Source organism: Nannobrachium achirus (genome assembly GCF_963921795.1).
Source record: "Nannobrachium achirus genome assembly, chromosome: 10".
NCBI lineage: Eukaryota > Metazoa > Chordata > Actinopteri > Myctophiformes > Myctophidae > Nannobrachium > Nannobrachium achirus.
The window spans coordinates 41,122,987-41,149,481 of record NC_137819.1 but is presented as its reverse complement, the minus strand read 5'-3'; the positions used below and the strand labels follow the sequence as shown (position 1 = coordinate 41,149,481).

General features: G+C 41.5%; 2 protein-coding genes across 2 annotated transcripts; both read right to left on the bottom strand.

Moving 5' to 3' along the window:
* Positions 1–1,188: 1,188 nt before the first annotated feature.
* LOC308293052 (glyceraldehyde-3-phosphate dehydrogenase-like) lies at positions 1,189–10,242 on the bottom strand (the record flags this gene model as incomplete). Its single annotated transcript, XM_080735482.1, has 11 exons — positions 1,189–1,264; positions 3,941–4,038; positions 4,542–4,625; positions 4,964–5,042; positions 5,185–5,336; positions 5,806–5,887; positions 6,249–6,364; positions 6,629–6,719; positions 7,124–7,233; positions 7,554–7,656; positions 10,220–10,242. The coding sequence occupies 11 exons, from the start codon at positions 10,240–10,242 to the stop codon at positions 1,189–1,191; spliced, it is 1,014 nt and encodes a 337-aa protein (XP_080591608.1).
* A 5,142-nt stretch (positions 10,243–15,384) lies between these two features.
* On the bottom strand, positions 15,385–25,051 carry LOC308293051 (glyceraldehyde-3-phosphate dehydrogenase-like; the record flags this gene model as incomplete). Its single annotated transcript, XM_080735481.1, has 11 exons — positions 15,385–15,460; positions 18,137–18,234; positions 18,740–18,823; positions 19,162–19,240; positions 19,383–19,534; positions 20,004–20,085; positions 20,447–20,562; positions 20,827–20,917; positions 21,320–21,429; positions 21,739–21,841; positions 25,029–25,051. 11 exons carry the CDS (start codon positions 25,049–25,051, stop codon positions 15,385–15,387), a joined length of 1,014 nt encoding a protein of 337 aa, XP_080591607.1.
* Between the last annotated feature and the right edge of the window lie 1,444 nt (positions 25,052–26,495).

Genomic DNA, 26,495 nt, shown 5'->3' with positions numbered 1-26,495 from the left:
CAAAAAAAAATATATATATATATATATATATTAAAAAAAAGTAATATAGGATAGGCTATGAATGCCCTGTCTAGTGTAAATGTTTTTGCAGTCTTTTGTTGTTGTGTTTCAATATGCATTTTCATCATGTAGGGCTTGTAGGCCTACTGCAATCTTTTTTCTATTTGACAACGGGCATAGCAGTGTGGGCATTTTCTGGTGTCACAAAAAAAATCATCCATTCATTTTTCCCAATAGGCCCCTATAGAAATTTACAAAAACATTCATATACATTATTTTAAGCCTAGAATCAAGCCACCCAGGATCCTACAGTGAATCATGACCATAAAACCTTTTATTTAAGAAAACCACGCCCACTGCTATGCCGTATATATAATCCAGCCATTAAGCTCATATCAAGAACTTTCAATTACATTGTCACAAACTTGACTCACTGTGCCTAGTGAGTCACTTTAATACCTATGTGACTCGGCTTTTCCCGTTGGAAAAGAATAAATAGGTATTTTTATCATTGAGGTGATATGGGCTACTGTAGTAGACTACTATTTTCAGTTATTCCAAACAACGATCTGTGTCCGTGTCTGGGTCTTGAAGTGGCATATAGTTTGTATAGTTTCAATGTATACAGATTATTTAATTTTGGATACTGTTTAAACTGATGATACTGTAGGTTCTTGGTTTACCTATGATCCTAGATTACAATTTCTATGCATTTGAGGTGCATGACCTTGTGTTTACCTTGCTTATTGTAAATTGCTCTGGATTTAGAGCGTCTGCTAAATGCTTAAATTGTAAATTGGTGATGCCAGTTTCAAAGTCACCAAGTGAAACACCAAATGTTTGAGAACCACTGCCTTAATGCATAAAATGCAAACCCTCACCACTGAATAATGTCCATTTCTTACACTTACACTACTCTACATCATACCCCACTTTCAGTCACACAAATCCACAGTGAAAGGCAGATACAATATGTTACAAATGGAGGAGTTTTATTGATAGTAAAAAAAACATCCATTAGGCAATACAGTTCAGTGATGGAAAAACTGTAATAATTGTGTAGATAGGTAATATACCTATGATTAGTCCACAGATGGAACAGAACAGGGGTTAGTTTATTGTATAAAAAGGAAATGTAAACTAAGAGTTGCTCCCATGAGGATGAACTGAAAGATGACACAAGTCCATTTAGTGGGCTTCCTTGTTCTGCATGTGCAGGAGCAGGTCGATCACACGGTGGCTGTACGCGTACTCGTTGTCGTACCTAGAGGTAGAGAGAGAGACAGAGAGAGACAATATAGGCATTTAGAAGACGCTTTTAATCCAAAGCGACTTACAATAAGCAAGTAATACATCAATATAATAAGCAGGATAATATGTCAGTACATCAACAACAATATAACAATGCATAGGAATATCAATCTAGAAAAGACAATAACATAGGTAGACCACGCACCTAATCAGTACAAAACGTTTCTAAAACATAAAAATGCTGGAGAGAGAGAGGAGGAGGAGAGAGCACTTTGTTAAAGTCAAATCTTTCTCATTCAGCCCGTATTATTGGAACAATCAACCCATAGTTAGTAGACAGTTAATAGACAGTTAGTCATCTCAGATGATCCCAAAACCAACCAAGACCATACAACTAGCCTACACAAAACAAAAAAATAGTATATAGTATAATAAAGTATAAACTTCCGGCACCAACTCCCCCTCTTCCTGTGGCAGGCACCCCCCTAGCACCCCAGATGAAATAAAATAAGAATAAAATATTCCAAATTGTTAGCTGTTAATTGTTAACTTGCAGCAGTCATGCTCAACTCAAACCGTAAAAAAAAAAAACGTTAAAAGCCTGCACCGGACCCAGACCCCTTTAATCTTATATTTTTCTTGTGATCCAGATTGCAAGACATAAAATTGAGCGGCACATCAGGAGCACATCACCCATTTTCAACCATATCTTCATATAATTGGTCCTTACTAATGCTCCTTGCTGTACATGTGCAGGAGGAGGTCGCACACACGGTGGCTGTAGCCGTACTCATTGTCGTACCTAGAGTTAGTGAGAGAGGGAGAGAGATGAAGATGTTTGGGGCGGGACTTGTGTAGAAGGAAGAAGTCTTCCCTCTAAGCTTTCTATCAGATGGAAAGGAGGTTCAAATAGCATGCAAGATTGTTGCATGGTATTTGCAAGCTACAGTATTTGCAACAAAAAAAGCAAACTTGCTGGCCTATAGTGAGGATGTTAGGTCCACAATCCTAACATCATGGGTTTGAATATCTGTAGGTATGCCTTTGTTTGTTTGTTAAATGCTTTCTGACAGAAAATCTTTCTGATAGAAAGGCTTTCTTTTTTTATGATGTTAGGGTTAAGCTTAGGCATTTTGTTTTTGTGAGGTTAGGGTTTAGGTTAGGTTCAGGCATAGTTTTTCTGAGTTTAAGTTAGTAAAAGGAGCCTAATTCCCTGAATAGTTACTGTCGTGTTTATGTAGCTATTTACAGGGAAGCAGGTAATGCTTGAGAGGTTAGTTTTAAGGTTAGATTTTAGCATAGAGGATTAGACTTGCACAGATAGACTCGGACAAAATTAAGAACAAGGAAGGACATTGTTTAGTACAGCTGGAAAAGGGCCCTGGATGAATGCTGCGAATGGCACTAGGTGTCATATGGGTGGAACCACATCAGAAACGTGGACCTCTACAGGGGCCTCCCACGGGTCACAGACAATGTCAGAGAGAGAAGGATGTGGCTGGCTGGGCACTGTGTCAGGCACCCTATCAGACTGACACTGTGAGAGTCAACCCAGGGCACAGCTAGGAAGGGAAAGAGACACAAACTGCTGCGCGACAGGGAAGCTAACAACACTGCCGAGCTCCAGACCCTGATGCTAGACGAGAGGGTGTGGAGGGCAGCCCCAACGATTCAGGCTTGTCCGCACTAGTATCGCAAATGAGACAAGAAGACTAAAGGCTCTTTTCCACCGGCAGCGATAACGATGACGATAACGATTTAAAAAAGTGGGTTTTCAATTGAAGTGGATCGGCAGCATCCACCCAACACCGATAAAGACAACGATAGCCGACAACTACATCGTTAGGATCAACAACGATGTGGTTAAGATCACAGTGATATGGAACTGGGTCTCTGACAAACAGCTGGAGGTGCGCTCTGCGTGAGCGGCTGTTAATTGGCGCCTCTTCACATTGATGTCCGATAACTTTATCGGACATCAATGTGAAGGCATAATTATCGCTGTGATATTTTATGGCTATCGTCATCGTTATCGCTGCCGGTGGAAAAGGGCCTTAAAGGTAGTGAAAGGAAGGGGTTCAGGAGAGAAGAAACGTTGCGCTGTAAGCTGGTGTTGCAGGAAAACTCTATCGAACAGAAAATCTACAGTAATATTGGGATAGTAGCTCTATTGTTCTGTCAAATAATATATAGGCTAAAATATAGGCTACCCCAAATGTTGTGGGATGTACAGAATTAAACTTACTATAGTGAGTGAATCTTCAAACTATAGTGAGTGACCTGCCAAAATATTGTATGCTCCAATACACCAGCTAAAAGCAACACCTTGGCCTACTTTTGATTATTAACCACACAAGCTATCTAAACGTTGTCGTATGGCGAATACTGAAAACAAGTTCACAATGCATCACATCACAATTTGTTGTGAGCTGTGAAGAGCTGCTATTTTGCCAAAAAATTGCATTTCTTTAAAATATAATAATAATAATATTTAGACATTTTAAGCAATTGTCACCTATAATGACATGCCCAAAACAGGGATGCCGGCTTGAAAGTGGTTAATGACCAACAATTTAAGCAGCGTAAAAGAGGTCGAGCAGAAGCTGCTTAATATGGGTTAATGTATGAAAGCCACAGGAGCGGAGAGCAGCTAGCCAGACTCCCTCTGAGCGTGTAAACGTTTACATACCAGGACACCAGCTTGACGAAGTGCTCGTTCAGTGCGATGCAAGCGCTGGCATCAAAGATGGAGGAGCGGACGTCGCCGTTGAAGTCTGTGGACACAACCTGAGGAGGAGGACAAGGGAAAGGCAGTTAAGATCGTTGTGGCCTCAATTTTGGCGTTATTAGTGGTCAGTGTTTGGCACCAATATGACATAATTTCATTAATTTACAATTTAGGTATTTAGAAGACACTCTTATTTAGAGTGACTTACAATCAGCAAGGTAAATAATCACATTATATAGGCTACATAGAATTCAGAGAGAACAGTTTGGTGCCTCAAGAAACTAGGATGCTAGTTAAACAGCCTGGCATCTGTCTAAATAACATGCTATCTAAATTGTGTTCTTAATGTGTGTGTGTGTGTGGTCAAGAAAAAAACAAAATGTCTGTGGCCACTCTGCCAACAATTGATGTAAAATATCAGCTCATATTATCTAAAACTGAACACATCTCAGGAGTCCACTCCTGTCCTGGCCCAACAGTAACCAGAGATGTGTCACCATTTAGTGGCTACATGTTTACACTAGATCTTGAGACTGCATGTTTGAACAGGTGTGTTTTATACCTGGTCCTCTGTGTATCCCAGAATTCCGTGCATGGGTCCATCAGCTGCGGCCTTGATAACCCTCTTGATGTCCTCCATCTTGGCCTGGAGATAAAATAAAGATTTATTAAGTTGGAGTAGGGGTCTATGTTAAGGTAGCTAATAGGTATGTTTGTTTAGAGTAGAGTCTTTGTTAACTGTTGTTAATGAGTGCAGGTGCTTGTACAGTGAATTAAGAAAGGGTAACGTTTGAAAATAACTAAACTCATCAGGAATGAAATGCTGTTCAAAACAGAACATGGAACTCTTTAGAACCCCTTTATCCCCTTTATTACAGGCCTATTCGTTTCGTAATAAAATCTCACCAGCATAACTGTCTGTTACTTTAGCTGTGGTTGAGTTTAATTATTTTTCAAGTAAACCAAACTAGCTACTGTACTTACGGGCTTCTCCAGGCGGACAGTCAGGTCAACGACAGAGACGTTGGGAGTGGGGACACGGAAAGCCATACCAGTCAGCTTGCTGCGAGGCAATGAGAAACAGAGACAAGTTAAGCCAAAGACCGATCAGGAGGAGAACATATATATAAATGTTTCCTTGATTGCATCTATTGTATGTACTAATGCCTGCATGTCTTCATCAGCCTCCTGTTAGTGCATCTTACCCGTTGAGCTCGGGCACAACTTTGCCCACAGCCTTGGCGGCTCCGGTAGAGGCAGGGATGATGTTCTGGGCAGCGCCACGGCCATCCCTCCACAGCTTGCCGGAGGGACCATCAACGGTCTTCTGGGTGGCAGTCACAGCATGGACGGTGCTCTGGTAGTCATGACACAAGGTGGAAGGACAGTTAAGCCCTTTGCACACAGGCGCGTTTATCCGTGCGGATAAAACGGACAATTTCACTTTTTAAAAAGAAAACAATGATTCTCTACGACCTCATGCACACCGGATCCGAATTGGCCGTGCGACGAGTGGCTGCGGCCGTGCGTCTTTTTCTCGATCGAACCCAGTTCGATTAGTGCGTCTTGTCGCATGCGGTAAAAAACTCTTCACTCCTTTTATGACTCCTTTTGGGATCCGCAGCGCCGATTCCGCACAGCATTGCACACCAAATCCAATGCGTTTTGTTCATGCAGCAAACGAGAAAAACGCAACTGTCCTGTGTGCAAAGGGCTTTAGGAAGATGGAAAACCTTTATATTTTCCTCCTTACACACTTACTGATTATCGGCATGTCATTATTATCGGCATGTCATTATTATAGGCGGAGAGCCTAGGTTCCTTACCATGAGTCCCTCAATGATTCCGAAGTTGTCGTTGATGATCTTGGCCACAGGAGCCAGGCAGTTGGTGGTGCAGGAAGCGTTGCTATAGATTAGAAGAACAAAACAACCTTGAGTTCACTTTTTTCTTCTTAAATTTGTTTTCCTCCCAATTCAATCGTTATACCAGTTAATTCCTCCTACTGCCAGTGAGGAGCCCCCACCGGGACGACGTATCTTATCGCCTGTGTCCTACTCCTCTCGTTCAATATAGCAAACATGGCCAAAGGTGTTCAGATAGACACTCGGCCACCCCTATGCAAAAGACTCCAGGGGTGGATAGATACTTTACCCCTGTGCCACCCGAGCATAGTTCACAGTCTAATATCTACTAATATAGAAGATAAAAAAGCCGCAATAAACTTTTTTTTAGTTTTTCTCTTGAACCATAGATGGAGGAGTCTTACCTGACAACGGTCATGGATGGGTCGAACTTGTCGTGGTTGACTCCCATGACGAACATGGGGGCATCAGCGCTGGGGGCGGAGATCACAACCCTCTTGGCACCACCCTTGAAGTGAGCCTACATTGGATAGAGCCAGGGTTCAAAGTGTCAGAAGCAAAGTGGCTTTTGTTGTCATCAACTCTCTACTGTGACCACTAGTCTCCAAGCAGCTTGCAGTACAAAAGATTTAAGATGAGATTTAACATTAAAGAAAAACATAACAAATATATAGTTCAGCACTTCAAAGAATATATATCTGAATATATTCCACTGCTATCAACAGGTTGCATTAAAGTTTTTTTGCCCCCCTCCAACAGGTATACTGTATACGTATAGACTTACAGAGCACTTCTCGATGGTTGTGAACACACCAGTAGACTCAACAACGTAGTAAGCTCCAGCCTTCTCCCATGGGATGTCAGCGGGGTTCCTCCTGTATAACACACACATAGGGAAGGTGATTCATTAGAGCATAGACATAATATACATTGCATAGCATATAACATTACATAACTCCACTGCAAGAAATATGCCTGGCCATGAGTCATATACAAGTAATTGTACTGTTACTATAAGTAAGATACATTTTCATTTTTCAACAACATGAATCAATGGGCGTGCTTTTGAGATGGGGGTCCAGATACATATCACAGGGGGTCCCTGTCTTATTCTTAGCCTTCTGAAATTGTTTAGTCTTAGTCTTAGTCAACAAAATGAACACTGTCCTGAACATGAGAAAGTTTCAGAACCACTGAAAAATAAGCAAATAAAAAACTAAATGTGTTCCCTTAATCACACAGGGATAAATACAAAATGAAGACAACGAGGAGGACGTACTCGTGGAAGACCTGGATCTTCATGTTGCCGATGCACAGGTGGCCGTCCTCGGCTCTCACATCACCGTGCTTCCACACACCGTGGGTGGAATCATACTTGAACATGTACACCTGCAGAGAGACAGCTTCAGTCAGAAACCTCTTATCTCCATATTTTTACTTTTCGTTGCATTGTAATGTATGTGAGCTACAGTAGTACATATGATTTGGGGGATTTTGAAACATTTGAAACATATGCATGACCCATATACTTTTGGTACCTTAAGTATTTTTTTATACCAGTCCTTTTGTATTTTATTCAAGTACCTTAGCTCTGTTGGTTCCAAGTCAGTCCTTTAAGACTTGTACCTTTATTCAGTGTAGTATTATTACTATTTTCACTAAAGTACTTCTCCCACCACTGACTAGTTGACATGCGGTCCTCCTCTTACCATGTAGTCAACATCAATGAATGGGTCATTGATGGCCACAATGTCGACCTTGCCACCGCCATTGAGGGCAGCACGGGTCACCAGGCGACCGATACGTCCAAATCTGAAACACACAGCAAGCACATCGATCAGTTCACTTGGTTCATTATTGCAAACACAACATTGGTCAGGTTATGTCTCTTAGGTCAGGAAAGAAAAGAAGATATAACTTTTTAACATGGTCATTGTTGGTTCCACTGATAGGAGTATGGGCACTAGAAACAGACAAATATTTACCAGAATAAACACGGGTCTAGAGAGAAAAGTCATCTCAGTATTACAGAAGAATTGCTGCCAAAGTGACATTTCTTATCATGTTTATCATGCAAAAAGGGAACAGCAGTTTGTTACATATACTGTAGGCCTAATGCAAACTGTGCAACTTGAATGGGGTTGTATTCCAGCATGCATTAATAACTTGTCTTTTTCTATGCCTTGCTGCACTCCAATGTTCTATTTGGGACAATATTATTGTTCAAATCCAAATTAAAACTGTGGTGCAGTACTCCTTACACCCAAGAGGTGTCAGTACAACCACACCAAAAGGGCCATATCAGAGGTCAGACAGACCCTTCAAGCACCTGCATGTGACTAGGCAGGGATTGACATCAAAGGGAATCCCTCAATCAAAATTCCCATAATCAAAATCCACGTGCCTGAATCATTAAAGCCTAATTTATCTTACATTATAGTCATTGCAAGATGACTAGACTAGACTTAAAATGTGTGGCACAGCTCCACAGCATAACCCGTTATGTAACTGTGTGTGCCTTCTTCAGTATAGACCGGTGTCATATTACATGGTTATGGTATGGTATGGTATGTACCCAGTGGTGCCATGTGTCCGTTTACAGCAGTGCCCAGAGACACGCCCACCCTGCACTAAAATAAGAGACCTGTTCTATATGTAAAGGTCAAGTGCACAGATAAGCACAGGGGTAAAAAAAATAATAATAATAGAAAACACAGCAGCTTTGTTATCAAATTTAACATTTAAAAGCAGAACACCTACAACATTATTTTTAGGGGTGTAAGGATTAATATAAATAATTGGCTAATCCCTTCAACAGAGAATTAATAGTTTTAGTAATTTAACAATCCGTTCAGTGATGTGTCAGATCAAAATAACTGATATGCGCCCTGTACAACCTCACAATTTTGTATTATAAAGTTATGTTTTTCCACTGTTGGTTAAATATAAATCATGAAACTATTTCAAAATGTATGTTTGGGTTCAGATAAATTATGATAAGCATTTACACTAATGTTTACAGTACTTCATTACCTGGTAATGGTCATGGTATAAGTATTAACTGTCAAGACAAGTCAAGAAGACATGAAAGCAGCTAGACTTTAAATAGCTCAATACTGTATTTTGCCTTTCACTTCCCTAAAGTACCTTATGTTACAATGACTTATATTAGAGACGGAAAGAAATATGAAAGGGAGCGGTCTACTCAGTTTTTGAGACAGAGAAAGGTAATTCATACCGTTATGCAATGATGTTTTCTAATAAAACTTGAACTTGTCTGTCTCTCAGACCTGACAGTCTGTCTGGGTGTTGGATGTTGTCTTAAATGTATAGCGGGGTAAAAATAGACAAAGGGAGAATAGAGGAATGTGACAGCTGTGAGGAGAGGGGTGATGGAGAGACAGAGGAGTGATATGGCAGAGAGAAGGGTTGGCAGGGCTCCAGACCAACTGCACTTGTGTGCCTCAATGTTTTCCATACTGTATCCTTTAGGTGCATCAAAACATACACACACACACACACACACACACACACACACACACACACACACACAGACTTGCTCAATGTCAGGTGCACATGTGAAACCAATAAAACCTCAATTGTTTTACCGAACAGATTTTAGGGTGCATGTGTGCCCAGAATGGGTGCACTCTGGAGCCCTGGCATGGGAGTGAAGAGGAGACACCTGCCTATTGGGTTTTAAATAATAGAAGCAAGCGGGCGTTTCCTCACACTGATTTCGAGGCAGTCTCGATAAAGCAGCAATGCTTAATTTATGGCGTCAGTGTTGACACAGGGAAGGGAAGTCGAAGTCTATCATTGTTGTTTACCCGGACATCACACTACAAAGTTCAAGATACATAAGAGCAATGCAGTGGTAAGTGACTAAATTACATTTACTCACATACTACTACTGTACTTATTAAGTTGGTACATTTGCTTTAATGCAGTTATTTAAATAGATCACAACAATTATACAGTAGGTCTACTTCTAGTCCACCAGAAGGCAAATACTTTACTTCACTGTTTAGCAGCTTTAGTTACTACTATTATGTTGTAGATTTCGAATGATAATACAAAACATACATTTGCTGATAAATTATGATTATATACGTTTAAGGTTTATACGTTTGTGCTACCCAGCAGCACACATGTTACTAAAACCAACCTCACTTGTATCACCCAAATGTGCCAGCTGTTATTAATGCATTAATAGTACAGTCCAATAATTAATATGATTGTGAAATAGGACTTTCTGCATAATGATTCATTTTATATACTGGAGTATATTTAGAAGCCAATACTTTTGTACTTGTAACATTTCTATATCGTGGTATTGCCCCTTTACTCAAGTAAAAACACAATTCAAACTCACCCGTTGATTCCAATCTTAACCATTTTGCCAGAATAGGTCAGTTCCTCACTGGAAGGAAAACAATTGAGTTGATTAACATTTGATTACATTTGTTGTCACACAGAGAAAACAACAGCGTGCAGCTAACACCAAGCAATGGAAAGCTACAATTACAGAATTTACAGTACACCCCTATACCCACTCACACAACCTGAACGTAGGCATACTAGCCTACACTGGAGCAAGCTAGTCCAGGATTCTGCAATTTAGATAAATTAATTAAAACTATAAACTTCCCCCAAATGACCAAAGACTACATCAAACAATCGATTAACCTCATAAGACGGCATTAATGAGCCAGAGAAGTGGCACAAAGTCCCGCTGCACATGTAGTCTTCTACCGGTCCTTTAGCCATGCGTAAAAAGCTGTGCGTAAAATGCGCAACGAGGCAACATCTCGGCACCATAGAGGCAAAATCCCAACTCCAAGCCATCAGAGATAGAAGTAGGCTAGTACCGGTTGTGTGGAAGTCTTCTGTGTCCTCGAAGGTGGGAAGCACGATGAGCACAAGGTGCCACGGCTATTTATTCTGTCCGAGTGGTGCTGGTCACGCCCACGTGGGGGCACCCTGCGACGCGGACACGCCTCCCTGAGGGGGTGAACCTCCAGTCCTCCCCGCCAGTCCCCGGAGTCCCCGCTCTCCTCGTTCTGATCCAGCGCCTGCTGGAGCTGCTTCTCCAGCGCCTTGTTACGCCGCTCCAGTTCATGCACCTTGGCAGTGGACCGGTCAACAACGCTTTTGCCTGCTTTTGCCTATGATTTTTTCGCCTACATGGATTTGGCCTTTTTGCGTGGCACTTTTGCCTTGGAGGAGAGTGTTTTCACCTAACCTGTCTGGCCGTTTCGCCGCCGTTGAAGAGCCATTTCGACAAAAAAAAAAATCTGCTGTCAGACTGTCCATGTTTGCATATTATCCCTTTGTCATTTAAATATTATATATGTCTGTCCTCGAACACCCTTAATTTGCTTTGGTCCGACCACCAAAACCTTATTCCAACCCTAACCTCCGTAAAACTATGCTTAAACCTAACCCTAACCCCTACAACGAGACACATAACGGACGATTGAAAAGGACTTCCTTCCTAACTTAGACTGACGGAACTATTGCTGTATTGACTTTGACCCCTAAGGACCTTCCAGGGAGAGTGCTCATGTGCGTCTTGCGGCAATATGCGTCGATTTCTGGTTTCTAAACCTCGCGACGCGAGTAGCACTGCTGCTACGGCTCCAGTCAGTCCAGAGGCAGGCTCCGAGCCGTCGTCGACTCGGGGTACAGCTGCTCCTCAACCCGACCCAAACCCTAACCCCCAATTGAGTTCCACAAGCACGGCAACAAGCTGAAAGCGTCGCCGTTCGCAACGCAGCAGCGGCCGCCGATAACAGCACACAGGGAGCAGGAGGTAGAGCTGCTGCTCCTCGACCCGACCCAAACCCTAACCCCCAATTGAGTTCCACAAGCACGGCAACACAAGCTGAAGCGTCGCCGTTCGCAACGCAGCAGCGGCCGCCGATAGCAGCACGCAGGGAGGTAGACCTGCTGCTCCTCGACCCGATCCATTGAGTTCCACAACCACCGCAACACAGCCTGAAAGCTTCGCCGTACACGACGCAGCAGTGGCCGCTGCTAACAGCACTGGCTTGAGCACAACAGCACCATCACAGCCCGCTAATCTTGTGTTTCCAAAACGTCATTTTGGCAAGACAGCACGCGCATTCAGCCCGGGCTGGTACCGTGGAAGACCATGGCTGGAATATTCAGTGAAGCTAGATGCGTGCTTTTGTTTTCCTTGTCGCAAATTTGGAGGAAATAATGACAATTTCATTGTCTGTCTAGTGTCATATCTGTCTGTCTGTCTGTCTGTCTGTCTGTCTGTCTGTCTGTCTGTCTGTCTATCTATCTAGTGTCATATCAGTGTATCAATCTATCCATCCAGTATCATATCTATCATCCATCTAGTGTCATCTCAGTGTCTCAATCTATCCAGTATCATATCTATCATCCATCTAGTCTCATATCAGTGTATCAATCTATCCAGTATCATATCTATCATCCATCTAGTCTCATATCAGTGTATCAATCTATCCAGTATCATATCTATCATCCATCTAGTGTCATATCAGTGTATCAATCTATCCAGTATCATATTTATCATCCATCTAGTGTCATATCAGTGTATCAATCTATCCATCCAGTATCATATCTATCATCTATCAAGTGTCATATCAGTGTATCAATCTATATCTATATCAGTTTATAGTATAATTTGCATTCATCTTTGTCAATCACATCAGTTTATATAGCTATCACACCAGTAACATGTCTGTCTTTTGTCTATCACATTATTTATCATTTCTTTAACCTTTTGTTGTTTTTTTTGTGTTTTTTTTTTTTGAGCGGTGGTCAGAACGCTCCTATACGTGGCCGTGTGTGTGGGTCTCCGTCCGTCCGTGTCTGTCTGTATGTAGCCTAAACTTCGGCGCGTAACTAGTGCCGCACCATTTACGCCACTCGCGCAATATATACATCAAAATGTGCGGCTCGGCCGGGAATGGTGTGCTATTACCTTTCGTTCCGATCCGCCTTACCATGCCGACGTAATCGGCAAAAAACGACGCTTAATTGTCCCCATTGACTTATAATGGGACAATGCAAGAAATCACTTGCAAGTATTTTTCTCTCGTAAACCATAGGAGCTACAGTTTCAAACCTCGGAGAGGAGATTCATAATGATTTTAAGAATGAATCGAAAAATAATTACATCACTCGGCCTCATGGTGGCGCTATAACGGCCCACTTTACGTTTTGCCCCGTAACTCTTGAACCGTAGATCGGAAAATTAAAATTATTTTTTCCCTGGATTCCTTGGGTCAAGACGCATCCTACATATTTTCTTCAAATGTCACAAAAATCGGTACACATGATCTATGAGGTGGGTAAACCACCGCTCAGTTCACACGGGTGTGATTTATTTTTATTTTTTTACTTTTTTGTGTATTTTATTTCTTAAGTTCTGTGACTTGTACTGTACACAGCATGGTGTGTCATTGGTATAAGTGTGCCAAAATGCATAGGTTTTTATGCATTTCTGGCGTTATGACCCCCTAAAAAGGTTGCCCCCCTGGCATTTCCTCTCGCCCCACCTACTACTAGAGCTTACATCCGGCCCTGGCGCAGAGGAAGAGGGAGGGGGGATAGCTCTGGTCCATCGCGTCACCTCCAGTGACGCTCTGACAGACCCGTCGGCAAATGAATAAACCGCGTTTTCTCAGCCCCTACCAGCGCTCAACTTCAGTCAAAATAAACAAAACTACATGACTACTCACCAAACCAAAGGTAGTTTTGCGTTGTTGAAAGTCTATTCTCCGCGGTGGTGAGCCCCTCAGCAACCCACCTACTCTGTAAAATACATTATTTTTGTCATGAAATAAAACGCACCCACCTCGAGCCACCCAGCGGCCACCACAGATACAATGGTTCACAACCCGGAAATAAGCGGCAGTCGAGTTGGATGCACTTTATTTCATGCCAAAAATAGTGTATTTTGCAGATTGGGTGGGGTGGGGTGCTGAGGGGGCTAACCACCGTGGAGAATAGACTTTCAACAACGCAAAACTACCTTTGGTTTGGTGAGTAGTGAAGTAGTTTTGTTTATGATTCAAGTTGAGCGCTCGCAGGGCTGAGAAAACGCGGTCTATTCATTTGCCGACGGGTCTGTCAGAGCATCACTGGAGGTGACGTGATGGACCAGAGCTAGAGGGGGGAGTGCTGCTGACTGCTGAGAGACGCAATACCAGTGGTGGCAAAGGTAGGCTACTGTTATACACCACTAAGTAAAAGTATCAATACTGCCGTGCCATGTAGAAATACTCAGCAGTTAGAAGTAAAAGTCCGGATTTCGAAATGTACTTGACTAAAAGTACAAAAGTATTGGCATCAAAATGTACTTACCAAAAAAAAATATATATATATATATAAAAAAAAAAAGTAATATAGGCTATGAATGCCCTGTCTAGTGTAAATGTTTTTGCAGTTTTTTGTTGTGTTTCAATATGCATTTTCATCATGTAGGGCTTGTAGGCCTACTGCAATCTTTTTTCTATTTGACAACGGGCATAGCAGTGTGGGCATTTTCTGGTGTCACAAAAAAAATCATCCATTCATTTTTCCCAATAGGCCCCTATAGAGATTTACAAAAACATTCATATCAATTATTTTAAGCCTAGAATCAAGCCACCCAGGATCCTACAGTGAATCATGACCATAAAACCTTTTATTTAAGAAAACCACGCCCACTGCTATGCCGTATATATAATCCAGCCATTAAGCTCATATCAAGAACTTTCAATTACATTGTCACAAACTTGACTCACTGTGCCTAGTGAGTCACTTTAATACCTATGTGACTCGGCTTTTCCCGTTGGAAAATAATAAATAGGTATTTTTATCATTGAGGTGATATGGGCTACTGTAGTAGACTACTATTTTCAGTTATTCCAAACAACGATCTGTGTCCGTGTCTGGGTCTTGAAGTGGCATATAGTTTGTATAGTTTCAATGTATACAGATTATTTAATTTTGGATACTGTTTAAACTGATGATACTGTAGGTTCTTGGTTTACCTATGATCCTAGATTACAATTTCTATGCATTTGAGGTGCATGACCTTGTGTTTACCTTGCTTATTGTAAATTGCTCTGGATTTAGAGCGTCTGCTGAATGCCTAAATTGTAAATTGGTGATGTCAGTTTCAAAGTCACCAAGTGAAACACCAAATGTTTGAGAACCACTGCCTTAATGCATAAAATGCAAACCCTCATCACTGAATAATGTCCATTTCTTACACTTACACTACTCTACATCATACCCCACTTTCAGTCACACAAATCCACAGAGAAAGGCAGATACAATATGTTACAAATGGAGGAGTTTTATTGATAGTAAAAAAAACATCCATTAGGCAATACAGTTCAGTGATGGAAAAACTGTAATAATTGTGTAGATAGGTAATATACCTATGATTAGTCCACAGATGGAACAGAACAGGGGTTAGTTTATTGTATAAAAAGGAAATGTAAACTAAGAGTTGCTCCCATGAGGATGAACTGAAAGATGACACAAGTCCATTTAGTGGGCTTCCTTGTTCTGCATGTGCAGGAGCAGGTCGATCACACGGTGGCTGTACGCGTACTCGTTGTCGTACCTAGAGGTAGAGAGAGAGACAGAGAGAGACAATATAGGCATTTAGAAGACGCTTTTAATCCAAAGCGACTTACAATAAGCAAGTAATACATCAATATAATAAGCAGGATAATATGTCAGTACATCAACAACAATATAACAATGCATAGGAATATCAATCTAGAAAAGACAATAACATAGGTAGACCACGCACCTAATCAGTACAAAACGTTTCTAAAACATAAAAATGCTGGAGAGAGAGAGAGGAGGAGGAGAGAGCACTTTGTTAAAGTCAAATCTTTCTCATTCAGCCCGTATTATTGGAACAATCAACCCATAGTTAGTAGACAGTTAATAGACAGTTAGTCATCTCAGATGATCCCAAAACCAACCAAGACCATACAACTAGCCTACACAAAACAAAAAAATAAATAAAATTAATAAAGTATAACCTTCCGGCACCAACTCCCCCTCTTCCTGTGGCAGGCACCCCCCTAGCACCCCAGATGAAATAAAATAAGAATAAAATATTCCAAATTGTTAGCTGTTAATTGTTAACTTGCAGCAGTCATGCTCAACTCAAACCGTTAAAAAAAAAAACGTTAAAAGCCTGCACCGGACCCAGACCCCTTTAATCTTATATTTTTCTTGTGATCCAGATTGCAAGACATAAAATTGAGCGGCACATCAGGAGCACATCACCCATTTTCAACCATATCTTCATATAATTGGTCCTTACTAATGCTCCTTGCTGTACATGTGCAGGAGGAGGTCGCACACACGGTGGCTGTAGCCGTACTCATTGTCGTACCTAGAGTTAGTGAGAGAGGGAGAGAGATGAAGATGTTTGGGGTGGGACTTGTGTAGAAGGAAGAAGTCTTCCCTCTAAGCTTTCTATCAGATGGAAAGGAGGTTCAAATAGCATGCAAGATTGTTGCATGGTATTTGCAAGCTACAGTATTTGCAACAAAAAAAGCAAACTTGCTGGCCTATAGTGAGGATGTTAGGTCCACAATCCTAACATCATGGGTTTGAATATCTGTAGGTATGCCTTTGTTTGTTTGTTAAATGCTTTCTGACAGAAAATCTTTCTGATAGAAAGGCTTTCTTTTTTTATGATGTTAGGGTTAAGCTTAGGCATTTTGTTTTTGTGAGGTTAGGGTTTAGGTTAGGTTCAGGCATAGTTTTTCTGAGTTTAAGTTAGTAAAAGGAGCCTAATTCCCTGAATAGTTACTGTCGTGTTTATGTAGCTATTTACAGGGAAGCAGGTAATGCTTGAGAGGTTAGTTTTAAGGTTAGATTTTAGCATAGAGGATTAGACTTGCACAGATAGACTCGGACAAAATTAAGAACAAGGAAGGACATTGTTTAGTACAGCTGGAAAAGGGCCCTGGATGAATGCTGCGAATGGCACTAGGTGTCATATGGGTGGAACCACATCAGAAACGTGGACCTCTACAGGGGCCTCCCACGGGTCACAGACAATGTCAGAGAGAGAAGGATGTGGCTGGCTGGGCACTGTGTCAGGCACCCTATCAGACTGACACTGTGAGAGTCAACCCAGGGCACAGCTAGGAAGGGAAAGAGACACAAACTGCTGCGCGACAGGGAAGCTAACAACACTGCCGAGCTCCAGACCCTGATGCTAGACGGGAGGGTGTGGAGGGCAGCGCTAGCGATTCAGGCTTGTCCGCACTAGTATCGCAAATGAGACAAGAAGACTAAAGGCTCTTTTCCACCGGCAGCGATAACGATGACGATAACGATTTAAAAAAGTGGGTTTTCAATTGAAGTGGATCGGCAGCATCCACCCAACACCGATAAAGACAACGATAGCCGACAACTACATCGTTAGGATCAACAACGATGTGGTTAAGATCACAGTGATATGGAACTGGGTCTCTGACAAACAGCTGGAGGTGCGCTCTGCGTGAGCGGCTGTTAATTGGCACCTCTTCACATTGATGTCCGATAACTTTATCGGACATCAATGTGAAGGCATAATTATCGCTGTGATATTTTATGGCTATCGTCATCGTTATCGCTGCCGGTGGAAAAGGGCCTTAAAGGTAGTGAAAGGAAGGGGTTCAGGAGAGAAGAAACGTTGCGCTGTAAGCTGGTGTTGCAGGAAAACTCTATCGAACAGAAAATCTACAGTAATATTGGGATAGTAGCTCTATTGTTCTGTCAAATAATATATAGGCTAAAATATAGGCTACCCCAAATGTTGTGGGATGTACAGAATTAAACTTACTATAGTGAGTGAATCTTCAAACTATAGTGAGTGACCTGCCAAAATATTGTATGCTCCAATACACCAGCTAAAAGCAACACCTTGACCTACTTTTGATTATTAACCACACAAGCTATCTAAACGTTGTCGTATGGCGAATACTGAAAACAAGTTCACAATGCATCACATCACAATTTGTTGTGAGCTGTGAAGAGCTGCTATTTTGCCAAAAAATTGCATTTCTTTAAAATATAATAATAATAATATTTAGACATTTTAAGCAATTGTCACCTATAATGACATGCCCAAAACAGGGATGCCGGCTTGAAAGTGGTTAATGACCAACAATTTAAGCAGCGTAAAAGAGGTCGAGCAGAAGCTGCTTAATATGGGTTAATGTATGAAAGCCACAGGAGCGGAGAGCAGCTAGCCAGACTCCCTCTGAGCGTGTAAACGTTTACATACCAGGACACCAGCTTGACGAAGTGCTCGTTCAGTGCGATGCAAGCGCTGGCATCAAAGATGGAGGAGCGGACGTCGCCGTTGAAGTCTGTGGACACAACCTGAGGAGGAGGACGAGGGAAAGGCAGTTAAGATCGTTGTGGCCTCAATTTTGGCGTTATTAGTGGTCAGTGTTTGGCACCAATATGACATCATTTCATTAATTTGGTTACAATTTAGGTATTTAGAAGACACTCTTATTTAGAGTGACTTACAATCAGCAAGGTAAATAATCACATTATATAGGCTACATAGAATTCAGAGAGAACAGTTTGGTGCCTCAAGAAACTAGGATGCTAGTTAAACAGCCTGGCATCTGTCTAAATAACATGCTATCTAAATTGTGTTCTTAATGTGTGTGTGTGTGGTCAAGAAAAAAACAAAATGTCTGTGGCCACTCTGCCAACAATTGATGTAAAATATCAGCTCATATTATCTAAAACTGAACACATCTCAGGAGTCCACTCCTGTCCTGGCCCAACAGTAACCAGAGATGTGTCACCATCTAGTGGCTACATGTTTACACTACATCTTGAGACTGCATGTTTGAACAGGTGTGTTTTATACCTGGTCCTCTGTGTATCCCAGAATTCCGTGCATGGGTCCATCAGCTGCGGCCTTGATAACCCTCTTGATGTCCTCCATCTTGGCCTGGAGATAAAATAAAGATTTATTAAGTTGGAGTAGGGGTCTATGTTAAGGTAGCTAATAGGTATGTTTGTTTAGAGTAGAGTCTTTGTTAACTGTTGTTAATGAGTGCAGGTGCTTGTACAGTGAATTAAGAAAGGGTAACGTTGGAAAATAACTAAACTCATCAGGAATGAAATGCTGTTCAAAACAGAACATGGAACTCTTTAGAACCCCTTTATCCCCTTTATTACAGGCCTATTCGTTTCGTAATAAAATCTCACCAGCATAACTGTCTGTTACTTTAGCTGTGGTTGAGTTTAATTATTTTTCAAGTAAACCAAACTAGCTACTATACTTACGGGCTTCTCCAGGCGGACAGTCAGGTCAACGACAGAGACGTTGGGAGTGGGGACACGGAAAGCCATACCAGTCAGCTTGCTGCGAGGCAATGAGAAACAGAGACAAGTTAAGCCAAAGACCGATCAGGAGGAGAACATATATATAAATGTTTCCTTGATTGCATCTATTGTATGTACTAATGCCTGCATGTCTTCATCAGCCTCCTGTTAGTGCATCTTACCCGTTGAGCTCGGGCACAACTTTGCCCACAGCCTTGGCGGCTCCGGTAGAGGCAGGGATGATGTTCTGGGCAGCGCCACGGCCATCCCTCCACAGCTTGCCGGAGGGACCATCAACGGTCTTCTGGGTGGCAGTCACAGCATGGACGGTGCTCTGGTAGTCATGACACAAGGTGGAAGGACAGTTAAGCCCTTTGCACACAGGCGCGTTTATCCGTGCGGATAAAACGGACAATTTCACTTTTTAAAAAGAAAACAATGATTCTCTACGACCTCATGCACACCGGATCCGAATTGGCCGTGCGACGAGTGGCTGCGGCCGTGCGTCTTTTTCTCGATCGAACCCAGTTCGATTAGTGCGTCTTGTCGCATGCGGTAAAAAACTCTTCACTCCTTTTATGACTCCTTTTGGGATCCGCAGCGCCGATTCCGCACAGCATTGCACACCAAATCCAATGCGTTTTGTTCATGCAGCAAACGAGAAAAACGCAACTGTCCTGTGTGCAAAGGGCTTTAGGAAGATGGAAAACCTTTATATTTTCCTCCTTACACACTTACTGATTATCGGCATGTCATTATTATCGGCATGTCATTATTATAGGCGGAGAGCCTAGGTTCCTTACCATGAGTCCCTCAATGATTCCGAAGTTGTCGTTGATGATCTTGGCCACAGGAGCCAGGCAGTTGGTGGTGCAGGAAGCGTTGCTATAGATTAGAAGAACAAAACAACCTTGAGTTCACTTTTTTCTTCTTAAATTTGTTTTCCTCCCAATTCAATCGTTATACCAGTTAATTCCTCCTACTGCCAGTGAGGAGCCCCCACCGGGACGACGTATCTTATCGCCTGTGTCCTACTCCTCTCGTTCAATATAGCAAACATGGCCAAAGGTGTTCAGATAGACACTCGGCCACCCCTATGCAAAAGACTCCAGGGGTGGATAGATACTTTACCCCTGTGCCACCCGAGCATAGTTCACAGTCTAATATCTACTAATATAGAAGATAAAAAAGCCGCAATAAACTTTTTTTTAGTTTTTCTCTTGAACCATAGATGGAGGAGTCTTACCTGACAACGGTCATGGATGGGTCGAACTTGTCGTGGTTGACTCCCATGACGAACATGGGGGCATCAGCGCTGGGGGCGGAGATCACAACCCTCTTGGCACCACCCTTGAAGTGAGCCTACATTGGATAGAGCCAGGGTTCAAAGTGTCAGAAGCAAAGTGGCTTTTGTTGTCATCAACTCTCTACTGTGACCACTAGTCTCCAAGCAGCTTGCAGTACAAAAGATTTAAGATGAGATTTAACATTAAAGAAAAACATAACAAATATATAGTTCAGCACTTCAAAGAATATATATCTGAATATATTCCACTGCTATCAACAGGTTGCATTAAAGTTTTTTTGCCCCCCTCCAACAGGTATACTGTATACGTATAGACTTACAGAGCACTTCTCGATGGTTGTGAACACACCAGTAGACTCAACAACGTAGTAAGCTCCAGCCTTCTCCCATGGGATGTCAGCGGGGTTCCTCCTGTATAACACACACATAGGGAAGGTGATTCATTAGAGCATAGACATAATATACATTGCATAGCATATAACATTACATAACTCCACTGCAAGAAATATGCCTGGCCATGAGTCATATACAAGTAATTGTACTGTTACTATAAGTAAGATACATTTTCATTTTTCAACAACATGAATCAATGGGCGTGCTTTTGAGATGGGGGTCCAGATACATATCACAGGGGGTCCCTGTCTTATTCTTAGCCTTCTGAAATTGTTTAGTCTTAGTCTTAGCCAACAGAATTAACACTGTCCTGAACATGAGAAAGTTTCAGAGCCACTGAAAAATAAGCAAATAAAAAACTAAATGTTCCCTTAATCGCACAGGGATAAATACAAAATGAAGACAACGAGGAGGACGTACTCGTGGAAGACCTGGATCTTCATGTTGCCGATGCACAGGTGTCCGTCCTCGGCTCTCACATCACCGTGCTTCCACACACCGTGGGTGGAATCATACTTGAACATGTACACCTGCAGAGAGACAGCTTCAGTCAGAAACCTCTTATCTCCATATTTTTACTTTTCGTTGCATTGTAATGTATGTGAGCTACAGTAGTACATATGGGATTTTGAAACATTTGAAACATATGCATGACCCATATACTTTTGGTACCTTAAGTATTTTTTTATACCAGTCCTTTTGTATTTTATTCAAGTACCTTAGCTCTGTTGGTTCCAAGTCAGTCCTTTAAGACCTTTATTCAGTGTAGTATTATTACTATTTTCACTAAAGTACTTTTCCCACCACTGACTCTAGTTGACATGCGGTCCTCCTCTTACCATGTAGTCAACATCAATGAATGGGTCATTGATGGCCACAATGTCGACCTTGCCACCGCCATTGAGGGCAGCACGGGTCACCAGGCGACCGATACGTCCAAATCTGAAACACACAGCAAGCACACCGATCAGTTCACTTGGTTCATTATTGCAAACACAACATTGGTCAAGTTATGTCTCTTAGGTCAGGAAAGAAAAGAAGATATAAAAATGTAACATGGTCATTGTTGGTTCCACTGATAGGAGTATGGGTACTAGAAACAGACAAATATTTACCAGAATAAACACGGGTCTAGAGAGAAAAGTCAGAGGAATTGCTGCCAAAGTGACATTTCTTATCATGTTTATCATGCAAAAAGGGAACAGCAGTTTGTTACATATAGGCCTAATGCAAACTGTGCAACTTGAATAGGGTTGTATTCCAGCATGCATTAATAACTTGTCTTTTTCTATGCCTTGCTGCACTCCAATGTTCTATTTGGGACAATATTATTGTTCAAATCCAAATTAAAACTGTGGTGCAGTACTCCTTACACCCAAGAGGTGTCAGTACAACCACACCAAAAGGGCCATATCAGACAGCTAGGACCAGATTGAACTTGGCAACCCTGAGAGAAGAAATAACTGAGACACCCCAAAGCTACTCTTGACACCTAAAAATAAGACCATTGCCACAGCAAAAGGAGGCCATAGTGTTGTACCACAGACCCTTCAAGCACCTGCATGTGACCAGGCAGGGATTTACATCAAAGAAAGGGAATCCCTCAATTAAAATTCCCATAATCAAAATCTACATGCCTGAGAATCATTAAAGGAGCTATAGTCAACTTTTTCTTGAAAAACGGATGCTAAAATAAAAATATTTTTTCGAAAATATTTTATAAAAGAATAAGCTTCATATATGTGTTTATATTCAAAAATGACCACAAAATGCGTAAAATAATGATAAAATAATCATTTTGGCCATTGTCAGACCGACACTTTGTTTACATTCTAGTCTATAGACTAGGATGTAAACAAAGTGTCGGCCCTACAATGAAAAAGTTGACTATAGCTCCTTTAAAGCCTAATTTATCTTACATTATAGTCATTGCAAGATGAGTAGACTAGACTTACAATGTGTGGCACAGATCCACAGCATAACCCGTTATGTAACTGTGTGTGCCTTCTTCAGTATAGACCGGTGTCATATTACATGGTTATGGTATGGTATGGTATGTACCCAGTGGTGCCATGTGTCCGTTTACAGCAGTGCCCAGTGACACGCCCACCCTGCACTAAAATAAGAGACCTGTTCTATATGTAAAGGTCAAGTGCACAGATAAGCACAGGGGTAAAAACAATTATAATAGAAAACACAGCAGCTTTGTTATCAAATTAAAAGCAGAACACCTACAACATTATTTTTAGGGGTGTAAGGATTAATATAAATAATTGGCTAATCCCTTCAACAGAGAATTAATAGTTTTAGTAATTTAACAATCCGTTCAGTGATGTGTCAGATCAAAATAACTGATATGCGCCCTGTACAACCTCACAATTGTGTATTATAAAGTTATGTTTTTCCACTGTTGGTTAAATATAAATCATGAAACTATTTCAAAATGTATGTTTGGGTTCAGATAGGGTTGGCAGGGCTCCAGACTAAATCTTTCGTTGGTTGCACTTGTGTGCCTCAATGTTTTCCATACTGTATCCTTTAGGTGCATCAAAACATACACACACAGACTTGCTCACTGTCAGGTGCACCTGTGAAACCAATAAAACCTCAACTGTTTTACCGAACAGATTTTAGGGTGCATGTGTGCCCAGAATGGGTGCACTCTGGAGCCCTGGCATGGGAGTGAAGAGGAGACACCTGCCTATTGGGTTTTAAATAATAGAAGCAAGCGGGCGTTTCCTCACACTGATTTCGAGGCAGTCTCGATAAAGCAGCAATGCTTAATTTATGGCGTCAGTGTTGACACAGGGAAGGGAAGTCAAGTCTATCATTGTTGTTTACCCTCCTGACTTTCTCTCGTCAGCCATCTGCCGTGGCAGTTAGTCAACCTTCCGTTGTGTGACTGCCACTTTTAAAGTCCTGCTGGGGATTACTGCTATGCAGAACGCTCGCCAGTTCAAAAGGCCCTGGCTGGCTGGCTGACTGACTTGGAACCAACAGAGCTTCCTCTGGGTTAAGGGTTTTGGTTCGGTGCCCCGATGGAGTGCTTCAGGTGCCACCTCTCCATATAGTATACCCCTCATTAACACCCATCAAAGAGGCATTCCCCCTCAATCAACTGTTAAGTCCCTGAGCGTCTATAATAATAATTCTGACACAATCGTTAGTGCCAGAATTATACCCACATTATGTCACAACCAAGACAGATACAATGCTATACTCTGAAAGGACTGCATGGGATCCATACGTGGGATACTTGGGATCTAGCATGGCCAGCCTGTGACATCATCTATGGTGTATGACCTCACTGTCATTAAACTGTACACTAATCCCAAACTGGGGTCCCGACCCCTAGTTTGGGAAACACTGCACTACAACAAATAAAAGACAAGTAGAAAATAACCAGGAATCCAGGACCTCAGAAAATGTAGAGTTTGTTCCAAACTAAACCCATTTGCCTACTCCACTGTGCATATCACCCTGTTGTACAAATAGCTGTATTTCAAATTGGTCAGTTTTAGTGTTTCAAATACATGGTTGCTAGAACATTTTACAACCTTCAGTGGACATCACACTACAAAGTTCAAGATACATAAGAGCAATGCAGTGGTAGAAGGTGACTAAATTACATTTACTCACATACTACTGTACTTATTAAGTTGGTACATTTGCTTTAATGCAGTTATTTAAATAGATCACGACAATTATACAGCAGTTCTAGTCCACCAGAAGGCAAAAACTTTACTTCACTGTTTAGCAGCTTTAGTTATACTATTAGTTATGTTGTAGATTTAGATTGATAATACAACACATACATTTGCTGATAAATAATGATTATAGGCCTATACATTATGTTTTATAAGTTTGTGCTACCCAGCAGCACACATGGTAACTAAAACCAACCTCACTTGTATCACCCAAATGTGCCAGCTGTTATTAATGCATTAATAGTACAGTCCAATAATGAATATGATTGTGAAATAGGACTTTCTGCATAATGATTAATTTGATATAGGCTATATATTACTGGAGTATATTTAGAAGCCAATACTTTTGTACTTGTAACATTTCTATATATTGTAGTAGCCTATTGCCCCTTTACTCAAGTAAAAACACAATTCAAACTCACCCGTTGATTCCAATCTTAACCATTTTGCCAGAATAGGTCAGTTCCTCACTGGAAGGGAAACAAAGAGTTGATTAAAATTTGATCACATTGTCACACAGAGAAAACAACAGCGTGCAGAACACCATGTAATGGAAAGCTATTACAGTACACCCCTATACCCACTCACACAACCTGCAAGTACACACTGAAGCAAGCTAGTCCAGGATTCTGCAGTTTAGTTAGTCTATAAATTAATGAAACCTAAACTTCCCCAAATGACCAAAAACTACTTCAAACATATCAATCTATTAACGTCATAAGACGGCACTAATGAGGCAGAGAAGTGGCACAAAGTCCCGCTGCACAGGTAGTCTTCTACCGGTCCTTTAGCCATGCGTAAAAAGCTGTGCGTAAAATGCGCAACGAGGCAACATTTCGGCACCATAGAGGCTAAGTCCCAACTCCAAGCCATCAGAGATAGAAGTAGGCTAGTACCGGTTGTGTGGAAGTCTTAAATTCTGTGTCCTCGAAGGTGGAAGCACGACGAGCATAAGGTGCCACGGCTATTTATCCTGTCCGAGTGGTGCTGGACACGCCCACGTGGGGACACCCTGCGACGAGGACACGCCCCCCTGAGAATGTCAAGGTCGTTGTGGTTGTCAGTCCAGAGTAGACGGGCTGGTTTATGGGACAGGGCTGAATGTAACCTGTATCTGTTACACATGCATGTAAATGTACAGTTAATGGATGCACCTTTTAGCCCATGGATAGACTATTATATAGGCTAGTGCATCTATTTCAAGTTGAGTTAATAGGCCTAATGCACATAATACAATACATAATGTATTTGTAATTAATTAGTTATATACAAAAGGTACACAGTGTTCCTTCCTAGTGTTGTAGCATTAATCTGACCAAGTGGTTGAAGTGTTTTTTGTTTTGGTCATATTTAGTCAGTCATTATTGCTACTTTATGTTCGTTCAATAACAGAAGTCACCTGACTCTTAATTAATCAGAAAACACATTTCCAGGTTGGGATTCCAAATTCATCCAATCATCAGCGAGAATTTATACAGGACACAACACAACACAACACAACACAACACAACACAACACAACAACACAAGGGAAATTGCAATTGAAGAAATAAAAGATAGCAGAGACAAATTGGAACTGGAACCCTGTAAAATTGAAGCTGATAAATTGGTCCTGTCTCCCGATTGGATGAAATTGGTATGTATTTTCTGCTTATTGAAGAGAAGAAACTGAACAAACACTCTCTAAAAATGATTAGGCTAGAGATATAAACATTATAAAGCTGTTTGTTTTTGGATGCCGTAGGCTAGGTATTAATGATAACCAAATGAAAACAGCACAACTGTAACTAATCATCCCTGTTGATATGTTTGGCCTGTTTTTATTGTTTATAGAGTGTTTTAGGTCGTTTTATCATGTTTTTATTCTATTGGCGCTTTATGTTCTACAAA